Genomic DNA, 12,835 nt, shown 5'->3' on the forward strand with positions numbered 1-12,835 from the left:
GTAGGCTGCAATACCAAATGCAGCGGAAAGCAGGTTTTCGGATTCTGAGAGGGAAAGATGTGGTTTTAACAATTCTTTTCTCTTGGTAGGATTGATGTAACGTCAACACGATGGGGAACGTAGGTAATGATTTAAAGGCCAACAGCGGGTTCATGATTTAAGGGCCGCAGGCCCGCAACCATTTTTAAGGTCCCATTTTTACTCTTTTTTTTTTTTTTTTCTTCTTCTTTTTTATTTTTATTTTTTGAAAAACTTTCTTCTTCTTCTTTATAACTCATCAATTATTTCAACTTTGCATTTGGTAGGAGAAATATGAATCTAATTTACACCAAATTCGTAAAAATCTTAAAAGCCTCTAACCTTAGGATCTCAGCTTTCATAAGTAGATTCTTGGCTCATAGGTCATTGATTGTAATTACGAAGTGCGCATTAATAGGTTATGATAACTGTACTCATGATTCAATTGTTCACACAACACAAAATTTAGTATACATCGCCGGAACCTGTAACACATAGTAACAGACACAATGTCCAAACTTACATTTACAAACTTGTTTGAAGTGTTTTTAAAAACATAATAATAGTATTTATTTTTCTTTATTACAAAGTATTTTTGGGTGAATTCAGAATTTTATAAATTGTTGAGAATTTTTTTAGTGCCCAAGTCAATGGTTTCAAAAATAAGAGAGAGATAAATTGTTAGCAGCATATTTAGAAACTTATTTGAGATATTTTCAAGGGGTAAAATGTTATTTTTTCTAATTACAATAGTTTTTTTTGCTTTTATTTCGATGATTTCAAAATTGCAAAAGATATTTCAATCTCCTTAATATGTTATAATTCTTAAGGATTTAACTTGGATTGTTGTGAAAATTAAAGGCCCACAAGAAAAAGGTAATTTCGGAATAGAATTTTTTACCTCTTCCAAAATGAGTTTTAAATGATGTCTTTTGAAATGGGTTGATAAAATTACAAAAAAAAAAAAAAAAAAAAGTTGAAAAAAGGGAGGTAGGAGATTGGTGAGTTTCTTGCCCAGCCAGAGATTCTGGGTCTCACAAGCAGAAGATTCTTTCATCAAACTCAAACTGTGGCCGAGTACCAAACAATTCTGTCATCTACTGTTTAAAGCTCCAATCTACTTCTGACTAAAATTTCTGGGCTTCTATTGCACGTGGAAACTTTTCTTCTCATTCTTTAGCATCTTCAAAGGTCGGCCAAGATCATCGAGAACTCCGGAGGAGAACAAGAACCATGTTTCCACTCATTGAATCTCTGTCCACTTTGCTAATTTTCCCCTTCATCATCGGTTTTGTGGATGCAATTCAGGGAAACTATCAGGAAGAATACGCGAATCAGGTTCTCGAGTCAGCCAAAATGCATAAAGATTGGTTGGTTTCTGTAAGAAGGAAAATTCATGAAAACCCAGAACTCAAATTCGAAGAATACAATACAAGTGCACTTATCCGCAATGAACTCGATAAACTTGGCATCTTTTATGAATACCCTTTTGCCCAGACTGGATTGGTTGCCCTTATTGGCTCTGGGACATCCCCTGTAGTTGCCTTAAGAGCTGATATGGATGCCCTTCCTGTGCAGGTATATAATTATAATATATTTTCCCTAGAACTCAAAAATCATCGTTTTTTACTTTGTGCAGCAAATGTGTTAATCTATTCTTCGTAATTTGTTCTAATACTGTAGGAACTAGTTGAGTGGAAGCATAAGAGTAAAGTTGAAGGAAAAATGCACGGGTGCGGGCATGATGCCCACACAACAATGCTGCTTGGTGCTGCTAAGCTACTGAATGAACGAAAGCACTATCTAAAGGTTAGTTGCATTTTCATTTTTCAACTTGCGTATTAACATGGCAGTTTGGATGATCTAGAAGTGTTTATTGTGCTCTGGTTGAAGTGATTGGCATTTCGAAAGTAAACACAGAAGCCTCCATCCCCCCCCCCCCCCACCCCTCTCTCTCCTCCTCCTCCTCCTCCCCTCTCTCCATTTTTCATTCTAGAAATGGGGGGAAAAAAATAAGGATCATTCATGATCAATGACAGAATGAACGAGAAGCCAAGGAAAAAAAAAAAATATAACAGCCATGAATGTTGCAGCCAAATATCAAATCCAGGCTTTATCATTATTGGGATGGTCAAGCAAGTTGGCTTGCTTGAGATAAACTTTCACATCCGGGGCAGCTGATATTAGGTCAAGAAGGTGTCCTTGTGTCATGGAGTGATCAGATTGCCCAGGGTTTAAGAAAAAGATATTGATGAAACAGTAAAATGCAAACTCCAAGACCAGGGAATGGGGTTTAATTGTATTGCAAAACTATTACAGAAACAGAAGAGATGGAATAAGGAGAGAAGGGGAGAAGAATGAAGGAAACTTGGGGAGGGGAAATTGGAAACACTCGGATGATTATTGACCAATACAAATTCCAGGAAACCAAAATCTTAAGATTACAGCAGCAATTTATCCTACTTATGCTGCTACTATTCTAACTAACTTCCAAGACTCCCAATACAATCTAAACACATGGCTAAGTGGAATCTAGATGCTGAGCTGGTTACTTCACATGTTCAGTGTTGAGACTCCCAATGAAGATATGCTTCAGCTCTCATGCCTTCTTAGCTCCCCTTTTTGTCTGGTTCCAACCCTTCATGTTGAATCCCTCACCTTCTCCATAACTTTCCAATTTAGATGATTGGGATCCCTCTTTTAACTCAGCTCGCTCCATGACACCTTGGATCAGCTAGTGTCTGAAATTTTTGAAGTAACTGGCAGTTGTGATTGCTTAAAATTATTGATATCCTACTGACTGCAGAATAATCTGAAACTGCAACGTATCTGTAGCCACATTTTCTTTATTCTTATTGTGTGCAGTATTTATTGTTAGGAGATCTCTCAAGCCAAATCATGTAGAAGCATGTTGAATAAACTTATATATCTTGTAGATGAAGCATTTCAAGGTTGAAATGAACAGGATATATTTGACCTTCTGCAACTGATTTCAGACAGCTTGTGTGTTGTGGCTTAATATAGTTTCTACCAAATTAAGATGAATCTTGGGGAACCTTTCTGTATCATGCTCTAGTTTGATGTTTTTAATGGATGGAAGATTAGAAGCAACAAGAAGGCTGTCAGGCTAGACTTCCACAGGATTCTCTATGTGCAGTGATTTCATCCATTTCAAAATCATTTTAACTTCTAAGCAAGGTGGCACTGCAGAGGAAAAGGCTGCCCATTTCAGATATTTTGACCAAATTCTTCTTTGACTATATAGACTTGTTAGCTCATGTTCCAGTTTGAAAGATGGACCTATTAAAATTTAATATTAGCCCCTGCATAGACACAAGGATACTTTGAGACGTAAAACATTGATTCTGAGTTTCTTGTCAAAGGGTACTGTGAGACTTCTATTCCAACCTGCAGAGGAGGGAGGAGGTGGTGCAGCTTACATGATAAAAGAAGGTGCTCTTGGAAGTGCAAAAGCAATATTTGGAATGCACATTGATTATGAACTACCGACAGGGGCCATCGCAAGTAGACCAGGCCCTGCTTCAGCTGGTGCATCCTTCTTTGAAGCAAGAATAGAAGGAAAAGGCGGACATGCTGCAGGACCTCACAATACCATGGATCCAATACTTGCCACATCATCTGTGGTTTTGGCATTGCAACAAATTGTCTCCCGGGAAGTAGATCCTCTCCATAGTCAAGTATTTTCCCCTATTACTTTTTATTCTTTGTTTATTTTCTGGTTTCATTGCAGTTATAATTTAACACTATTTTCCTGTTAGAATGGCATCCCAATCGCATTCAATTGAACGAATTTTTTTTTTATAGCTTAGGTGCTTTTATACCTGTGTCTGAATACATGTCAGCCAACACTCAAAAATAGCTAAACTGATACTAAAACTCAATTCTGTCAAAGGTGCTTACTGTTACTTATGTCAGAGGTGGGAATGCATTGAATGTAATTCCACCCTACGTTGAACTGGGAGGAACTCTAAGAAGTTTATCAACTGAAGGCTTGCATAGACTAATGGAGAGGGTAAAAGAGGTAACTTCTAATGTTGTCCATTTCTGCTTAAGATCTTGAATTCAATGTGAAGTAGAGCTAGAGAATTTTGTAGATTTTTTGTTTTCCTTTCAGCGTTCCTAAAACTCAGATGCTTAGCTGATTTTCCATGCTTGGAGGATACGAGTAACACAGCTATATTGACAAAGAATGTGGATTCTTGGCGTCTGAAACTATTAAAGCATTCAAGAATGATTTCAGAGTAATAGCTCCTACAGAAAGTTTTATGTGCTATATGAATTCGTTTCTGTCTCCTATTGTTTGCGTTAGAGAAACTCGTGGATTTGATCATATCTCAGTGAAAAGAGAAATTTGTCTTTGAACATCGCCACAGTAATTGAAAAAGGTGTTCAGACGTTTGTTGTTCTTCGTGTTGGTGTGGCTTTGAGATAGCCTTTTTGTGCTTCAAGTCTGGCTCTCGTGTCGTAATTCTAGTACCTCATATCCCGTTTGAAACCCCAAAATCACTGATCAAATCCAGAAACTTTAGTTTGGGATGTCAGACAGAGTATGATGTGTGTTCTTTTGACGTTATGGTATGATGATGGGAAAAGTTGATCCACATATCAAGTAGTTGATTACTAAAAACTGTGGAGCTTTTGTAGGTTATTGAAAAACAGGCTGCAGTACACAGATGTAAAGCATATGTTGACTTGAAAGAGACGGAGTTGCCGCCAAATCCTGCTTGCACAAATGATGAGAGCTTGCACGAGCATGTACAAAGGGTTGGCTCACTCCTCCTTGGTCCTGCCCATGTGAAAGAAGCTAAAAAGGTTATGGCTGGAGAAGACTTCGCCTACTATCAAGAGGCGATTCCCGGAGTCATGTTTAACATTGGGATTCGGAATGAGAATGTGGGCTCAGTATATTCTCCACACTCTCCGTATTTCTTTCTGGACGAGGACGTCTTGCCAATTGGTGCAGCAATACACACCGCTGTTGCAGAGCTATATCTGAGCGAGCGGTTTTAACCATTCAGTTGTACCGGATAAATTATCGAGTGTGATACATGTGCGAGTTGTATTCAATGCCCGGGTCTGCATGTGTACATTTCATCATCCAGAGTTGCTTTGGATATTTTTCCCCTCGCAATTGCAACATCCAAGATCCAAAGGCGTCGAGGGTTGCGGTGAGGCATGCGTTTTGGTTGGCATGCTATAGCTTATTTTGGGGGACTGGCACCAAAAAAAAAAAATTGTATCTGTCATTATGCATGCAGCAGCGCGCGGGTTAAAAGCGAACGGACTGGATGGTCAATGGTTGCAGGAAACCCGAATGCATCTTAAAAGTGAGGAATGCAAAGGCGTCTTTTTTCATACTCAATTCAGCACTTAAACTTAACTGTTCAGATATTAAGTGACACGTTCAGACGCGTTTAATAACAAAAAACTGAACATCTGAATGAATTAATTAAGTGACATTAAATTATTCACTTATTATTGAATGTGATATGAACTCAAATGTATTAGATTTAATACTTAACAATATAGTAATTTAATGGATTCAGAGTTCAGTTTTGTCAAATATACCTTGAGATTACTTGACTAGACGAAGTAATAATAGTGTCTAGTGGTGCTCCTTTCTTGGGTGGTTGAATTGACCCGTTTCCTTCGTTTGATTTTTTTTTTTTTGGGTGGAAATAGGAATTAAACATTAATTAAGCAGAGTTTCGGCCTATCTATTACGGTGCAAAAGAGCCAGTACAGCAGGGAAAGCAAATCCCTTTCAAGTCCTCGTCACAGACGAAAGCGTTTCCTTTGTTTGATGACATCTAGCTAGCTAAGCCTAAGACAATCATTCAATACCTTGGGATGGATCGAGCTGTGGGTTTCTACTTTCTACCTCAGGATTGTTGCCCGGCCATGCATGCTGACTCATTTCCACGCCGAACCACCTAAGAAAGATGTCGGACTTTGCTCAGTTTTGCATTGCTACAGACAAAGTTGCATCTTTTGATCGATGCAACAAATACATCTGAAGGCTGAAGTTGCTTCGTCAAAATCAGCCAAGTGTTACCGATCGAAAATGAGTGATGAGTCCGGTCATGAGTTAATTACCAACCTGATTTTACTGGTTCTGTCGGTCATGAGTTAATTACCAACCTGATTTTACTGGTTCTGTCGTACATATTTATATTTGTGTGGTAATCTGTCTCAGAGCCGGTCACATAGTAGACACCTCCAAACAAAGCTGCCTGGTCACAATATATTGTGGGATTTTTCCTACGACTTCTCAATTGTACGAGTGCTGCATTTTAAGTAGATGTTCGTTAGAGCCAGTTCTTGATAGCTACTGCCGTTGTTGAATGACAGAATAGAGATATTGATGCAAATAGAGGGAGAGGAGAGATATATTTTGGGCAAAGAAGGTGACTGGGATACCTTTGCAGGGACGTAGATGTACGGGTCATTTCTCAGCAGTGTGTGGTCTTGATAATAATTGCTAAATGACTAATGAGGTGTAAGCTAGCTAACCGAGGAAGGAGAAGGATAAGAATAATCATTTTATTTTATTTTGGGACAACTGTGCCATATTTGGAGAACATAAAAACTGCACCAAGAACTTGTTAATGTAAAAAAGAAATAATACTACATGATTTGGAGTCGAATTCCTCGTAATAATGTTAAGACGAGAAAATATCACAAAAGTGGGGTTGGCTACGATGATTAAAGGTAAGAACAGATTTTATCGTCCTTTTGGCCGCCGGCTGATCCGCACAGAAAGTCGACAAGGCGTGCTTTTCAACGGAGGGCATGGAATGAAGAAAAGGAAAGTGGAAACCTTTCTCCTTCTCCCCCTCAAGTTGGGAGATGGACTCGCCTCGGTGTTATTTGGGAAAGCAAAAGTTGCTCCAACAACCCCTGTGGTTAAGTTATTAGGTCTTTCTTTCACCCTGCACTGTGTAAGTGCAGCTATAGGAGTTAAGATTAGTTATGTTACCGTTTTCACCCCCCCAAAAAAATGCATGTATGTTTTTGTGATGCAAGTCCATTTCTTATTTCCTTAGTGTTTTGGAAACCAATCATTATGTCATGTAGAATATTTGTACTATATCTAATCTATATATTATATGTTTGAAGACGATTTTTCAATCTGGCCCGTCCACTGAACCTCTAACTCCTCATTTTGTTTTTCTAGAATTTTGAATTACTTTATTCATAATAAATTCTTTTCAGCATTTTAATAAATACTACCATAATTGCATATGAGAAAAAATAAATATGATCCAGGTAAGATACTTCTTTTTTAGAGGTAAAAGCAAATATTGATCAGGTCATTTATTTTACTATAAATAAGATTTGACCTTTTGCTTCTAATAAAATGATCATGCATGAGTCGCATGATGTATTCAAGGTAAAAAATAATTGAAAAATCTAGGTGGGAACCAAATTTTATCCATTCAATTTTGTAAATGGCACAAATTTTCTATTCTGAAAGTGAACCACGAAAAATTTTATTTGGTAGAACATGAGAAATGTTTTAAATGACTTCCCAACTACATAATTGGTGGTTGAAAAATGCAGGGTACTTGACCTCGAAATGGATTTCTGTATCCTTACTCCTAAAATTTGATAGGTCAGCAAAAGAACCACCACATAGGTAGTAACTATAAAATGTCTATCCTGGCCTTAGAATGGGATAATATTCACCTCCTTTTAAACTTTTTTTATTTTTGGAAAAGAAAATAAGTAAGTGTTGCTCTTGCTTCTAACTTTTTTTTTTTTCCAAGCCAAGTAATGACTTTTGTTATTTTACAAGCCAAGGAATGCTTGGTTCCAACTCGATTCTGAATTCTCTGCCTATAAATTTGCGCAGCATTCCCCTCTGATCTCCTCCTTCCTCCAGCCGCTCATACATTCGATGCCCCCAAAAAATAATAAAAAAAACTACTGTTTTGTAGTTCTCGGTTTGATTAAAGAGGCCGGCCTCTCTCTCTGTCTCTCTCTCCTCCTCCCCCCGCCCCTTGCTTGCTTAGTGCCCCTGCACGTGCCCTGCCATCGCAGACTGTGCTTTTTGTAGAGTAATAATCCCACCGCCCCTCGCTTTACATTGATGCGGAATAGTATACTTTCTCATTGAAATTCCCTTGATTCTCTTCGTTGATATCCTCTCTTTCACTACTTCCCTCCTCATCCGGATTTCTGCTGCTGCTGCTGCTGCTGGAGAATTTTGAGCCTTCCTATAAAGTTGGGTCCTTTCTTCTCCATAATCTATTGACGACAGAGAGCCGCCAATGGGTGAAGAAGAAGCTAAACAGCAGGTTAGTTTTGTGGTTTGCAGCAGAAACGTATGCCGCATTAATACTATAACTATTGTTTTTGGCTTACCGCAGTATTTTCGGTTAACATACGATCTCATTTGCTTAATTAACTTTCAGCCGGAAGGGGCCAAGGCAGAGGAAAAGAAAGAAGAGAAAACAGAGGAGAATAAAGAAGACAAGGCAGAGGAGAAAAAAGATGAAGCCGATAAGCCCCCCAAACCATTTGTTTTGTCGGTGGACCTGCATTGCATGGGATGTGCAAAGAAGATTGAGCGGTCCATTTTAAGGATTAGAGGTATAGGACATATATATATATATATATATATATATATATATATATATGTATGTATGTATTATGAATATGTACATATTACCCTGCTTTGGTTAATATACTCGCAGGGTTTTCTCTTTTTTTTTTTTGGAAAAAAAAAAACACTTTTGACGATAAATTTGGTGGGCATTTGACGATCACAGGCGTTGAAGGGGTTGTAATCGACATGTCGCAAAACCAAGTGACTATAAAAGGTATAGTGGAGCCCCAAGCTGTATGCACCACCATTGAGAAGAAAACCAAAAGAAGAGCCCAAGTGTTGTCGCCGCTACCCGCAGCTGAGGGGGAGGTTGTTGCCTCGCAGGTTTGCTTTTTTCCTGTATCAATACGGCCATGTAGTACTATTTAAGTTCAGCATAAAAATGGGGTATTAACTCTGTATCAAGAACAATCTTGTTGGTTTACCAAAAATGATCCACCGTCATCGTCATCATCCAGGATAGCGGATTGACCACCGTGGAGCTGAATGTGAACATGCATTGTGAGGCTTGCGCTGGCCAACTCAAGAGAAAGATTCTCAAAATGAAAGGTACTTCACTTGCCTGCCTGCATTTTGGTGTTCGAGCCCAAATTTACCACAGTTTCTGGTCCTTCATTATCAGAACCGGAGAAGAGATCACAGAACAAAAGCTCTTAGCCCAAGGGCACTGATGAATTTGGGATTGGGATAAAAGAATTGTACGTAATACATGGTTCAAGTTCCAAAGACTGGGTCAACAGTTGCAATATTTATTGCTCAAGTTAATCAAGAATGTTTATAGGTGTAAAAGTTTTTTTTTTTTTTAAATTTTTTTGATAATATAGGCGTAAAAGTTTAATAGCTGGACATTTTGGATTTTGGGAAGAAGAATATCGTAAAAAAAGTTGGCATAACAAAGGTAGTAGTAGTAGTAGTAGTATTTCTAAGTATTAAATATTAGTACTAAATTCCTCCACTTAAGAGTACTGAAAAAGTTGTTTCCCTGGATAGGCTATTCCGGCTCATAATGTTAGAATATTGATCGAGGAAAAAAGCATCCAGGAGTTAAAGGGCCACCCCCAAAATCAAAACAAAAAGAAAATCCAGAGTTGAGTTTGATATACAACAATATATAATTCTCTGAAAAGTTGGGTATTTCAAATCAACAAAAGCGTTTTAATATTATTGATGAGTTCAAATATGAACAAGTATCAATCAACCTCTAAGGAGTATTATGGCAGGAGTACGCACGGCGGAGACGGAGCTAAGCTCCGGGAAAGTCACGGTGACAGGCAGCATGGACGCAAACAGGCTGGTTGAGTACGTTTACAGACGCACCAAAAAGGAAGCCAAAGTTGTTCCTCAACCCGAACCTGCACCTGCAGAGAAGCCAAAAGAGGAAGCATTAGCAAAGCCCTCGGAAGGGCCTATTAAGGAAGAGAAGCCACCCGCTGCAGAAGGAGAAGAAGCAAAAGCACCCCAAGTAGAAAAAAACCCGGAAGAAGCAGCCGAGAAGAAGGGCCCACAAGAAGAAGAAGTAGAAGAAAAGAAAGAAGGCGGTGGCGGTGAGAGCGGGAACAATGGTGATGCGGCAGGTGGGAATGAGGCGGTGATGATGATGAGTAACGTCGACGAGCTAAGCAAGCAACAAATGATGTATTATTATCAGCCACTTTACGTCATGGAAAGGATCCCACCGCCTCAGCTCTTCTCCGATGAAAACCCCAATGCCTGTTGCATTGCATAGTTTTTTTTTTCGAAAAAAAAGAAACTCAACGTTTATTACCACATCATGCAATATCAAATAAGTTAAAGGCACACATTCAACCACAGAGATTTGGTTTTTTCTAATACCTACCAGATCCGGTATTTGGTGACATGGTCCAGCATTTTTGTTAGTACTGGATTTTGTGTGTACTAATATGTACAAACTCTTTTCCTTAATTTGTGTGGAGGCCAAGATTTTTACAGCTGAATTTTACATTTTTTTTTCTTGTTCGAATCGACGGACTCTTTTAAGCTCAAGCAAGAAAAGGTTATTGTTGTAAGACTCGATTATGATCTCGTGGATCGCAGAGGGTTAAAAAAATAAAAAATAAAAATTCTGGTTGAGTTGCTTTGACCATTTTTTTTATTAGTGGACGTGCATGGGGATATTATTAATATTATATATGAGCGACGTAGTACAGTTATTTCTACCAACGTTTGCTTTAGAGTAATACAAGAATTGCAGCCACCAAATGAACCAGATTTCATATAATCGTAATATTAATGCTGATCTGAGCAGACTTAATTAGCTTCCATTTCCTTTTAGTTCGAAGCTCTTTTTTTTTTCTTTTTTTTTTTGTCGATGAACTATAATAATATTTACGTGTTGCTGGAAAACATAAGACGCGGTCACATATACCTTTTTCGCTTAGCCAATCATTAGAAGAAATAGCTCAAGTGTTGGTGGTAAATAAGTTAGAAATAATTTGGTAGCGGAAATTTTGGAAGGGAAAATGCACGTGTATAGCTCGAGCGGTCCGCTCCCCCTTTTTAGGGTATGGCGACCTTCCTAACAATCAGGGTTCGAGTCCTGCTGTTAACGCGTTCGGGGGATGGGGTCTCTCCACTCGGACCGGAGTGAGATCAGTCGGATCCCGTAAGGATTGACCCGAGCACCCGCTCTGTCAGAAAAAAAAAAAAGTGTATAAATATATATTCCAAGTCAATTAACAAGAGGTACGGTATTGGACTTTAAATAATAATAATTAAAAAAAATCAGAGGTGTGCAGGAATGAAGGATAGAGCGTGCAGCAGCGACTGAAAAAAGAAATTTATTATTAATTAAATTAATATATATTCATGGGGAAGCTTAGGTAATGGTTAGATAATGAATGAGGGGGTTCAGAACGCAGGAGGATGGGTTCCAATCCACGTGGTAGGGGAGGACTGACTGAGCGAGGGACATTCATTTATTCATAGTATTTATTTAGGCATGGGAAATGTAGTGAGATCCGAGTCATCCTAGTCTGAGAGTGACTTCATTGGCGGTGGCGTGGGGCCTCCGATGAGTACATATAGCAGTAGGAGTACATATGCGATGATGCCGGATATCCGACAGATTATTAAGGCTGGCGTGTCATTTTTTGTCGCATAGGGAGTAACTGACGAGGACTACTCTTACTTAACTTAACTGCTCCTATTAAACTCAGCGATTCTACTGCCACTCTAAGCACTAATCCAATAGTACTATCATAATCAAATCATCACAGACACATGTATGACTGTCCCGCACACCACCACCAGCACATTTGACTCCTTTTTCTTAAATTAATTAGTGCATCATCATCCATTCCATCATTATCAACCCGCCAAATCACGGAGCTAATTTGACATTATTTTTAACTAGTAATTATTGGTATGGTAGTAGTAGTATTTTATTTCCAAAAGTGGAAACACACTGCCCAAAAAAAACAAAAATAATTCGGTACTGATCAATAGGTTCGAGCCAGGGAATCCCTATTTCATTTTGAAAAGAAAAGACAGCACAAAATTAGTGAAAATTTTTCACTAATGGAGGAATAGGCAAAATAATTTGTCGTGTGTGTGGTGGTGTAGGTTATGATTTATTGATCGCGTTACACTGCTAAATATCTCACACCGAGTTTTTTTAAAAAAAAAAAAAAAAACTTTTCTAATTTGACTAGGTAAAAGCGTTTTTCTCAGTGCCTGATGTCGTGCTCAGGAATAACCAATAAGTCAGAATTTGCAGAGTTGGTGAACCTAAAAAGGCATGGGCAAGGAAACGTGAGCCCCAACAAATCAGATCAGATACACGTTATCCGGCCGCCTTAATCTCGCATATAAAGTAATTGAAAAATGCATGGTTTTTTTTTTTGGTTGGGTAAGAAAGAAGTTACTCCGTACCAAAAAAAGGGAAAAAAGAAAAGAAAAGTTTGGAGCTGCCGCTACTATGCTGTGCGTCCCCATCTTGAATGCACGGCAACTTCTTCATGGTTAAGCAAAGCAAATTTATCGCTTTTCATCCATGTAAATTTTTGCCTTTCTCCAACCAAGAAAAAAAGAAGAAACACCACCACAGCAATTCGATCGTGAGGCGGCTTCTTTAACCAGTTTTAATTTGAGAGTCCATTCCGGCCGGCAATGCATGCTGGAGATATTTAGCCAGTTATATATGATGATGACGTTCACGAGTCGTGC

At 38.6% G+C, this 12,835-nt stretch overlaps 2 protein-coding genes across 2 annotated transcripts; both read left to right on the forward strand.

Moving 5' to 3' along the window:
* Window positions 1-984: 984 nt before the first annotated feature.
* On the forward strand, window positions 985-5,394 carry LOC113724814 (IAA-amino acid hydrolase ILR1-like 5). Its single transcript, XM_072073174.1, has 5 exons — window positions 985-1,596; window positions 1,702-1,827; window positions 3,402-3,716; window positions 3,932-4,060; window positions 4,684-5,394. The coding sequence occupies exons 1-5, from the start codon at window positions 1,252-1,254 to the stop codon at window positions 5,047-5,049; spliced, it is 1,281 nt and encodes a 426-aa protein (XP_071929275.1). The 5' UTR covers window positions 985-1,251; the 3' UTR covers window positions 5,050-5,394.
* Window positions 5,395-7,853: 2,459 nt separating this feature from the next.
* On the forward strand, window positions 7,854-10,605 carry LOC113724815 (heavy metal-associated isoprenylated plant protein 9-like). The gene is made up of 5 exons (XM_072073175.1): window positions 7,854-8,339; window positions 8,457-8,634; window positions 8,814-8,974; window positions 9,109-9,199; window positions 9,871-10,605. The coding sequence occupies exons 1-5, from the start codon at window positions 8,313-8,315 to the stop codon at window positions 10,374-10,376; spliced, it is 963 nt and encodes a 320-aa protein (XP_071929276.1). The 5' UTR covers window positions 7,854-8,312; the 3' UTR covers window positions 10,377-10,605.
* The last annotated feature ends 2,230 nt before the right edge of the window (window positions 10,606-12,835 follow it).

The sequence above is a fragment of the Coffea arabica genome, chromosome 2c (genome assembly GCF_036785885.1).
Source record: "Coffea arabica cultivar ET-39 chromosome 2c, Coffea Arabica ET-39 HiFi, whole genome shotgun sequence".
NCBI lineage: Eukaryota > Viridiplantae > Streptophyta > Magnoliopsida > Gentianales > Rubiaceae > Coffea > Coffea arabica.

What these genes read in the sequence shown, in the direction of transcription:
- LOC113724814 (XM_072073174.1), top strand. Translation starts at nt 1,252, where the DNA reads ATGTTTCCACTCATTGAATCTCTGTCCACTTTGCTAATTTTCCCCTTC. An exon ending in TAGATCCTCTCCATAGTCAA is followed by an intron (nt 3,717 to 3,931) that starts GTATTTTCCCCT and finishes ATTCTGTCAAAG; the next exon opens with GTGCTTACTGTTACTTATGT. An exon ending in TAATGGAGAGGGTAAAAGAG is followed by an intron (nt 4,061 to 4,683) that starts GTAACTTCTAAT and finishes GAGCTTTTGTAG; the next exon opens with GTTATTGAAAAACAGGCTGC.
- LOC113724815 (XM_072073175.1), top strand. Translation starts at nt 8,313, where the DNA reads ATGGGTGAAGAAGAAGCTAAACAGCAG. An exon ending in GTCCATTTTAAGGATTAGAG is followed by an intron (nt 8,635 to 8,813) that starts GTATAGGACATA and finishes TGACGATCACAG; the next exon opens with GCGTTGAAGGGGTTGTAATC. An exon ending in AAAGATTCTCAAAATGAAAG is followed by an intron (nt 9,200 to 9,870) that starts GTACTTCACTTG and finishes GTATTATGGCAG; the next exon opens with GAGTACGCACGGCGGAGACG.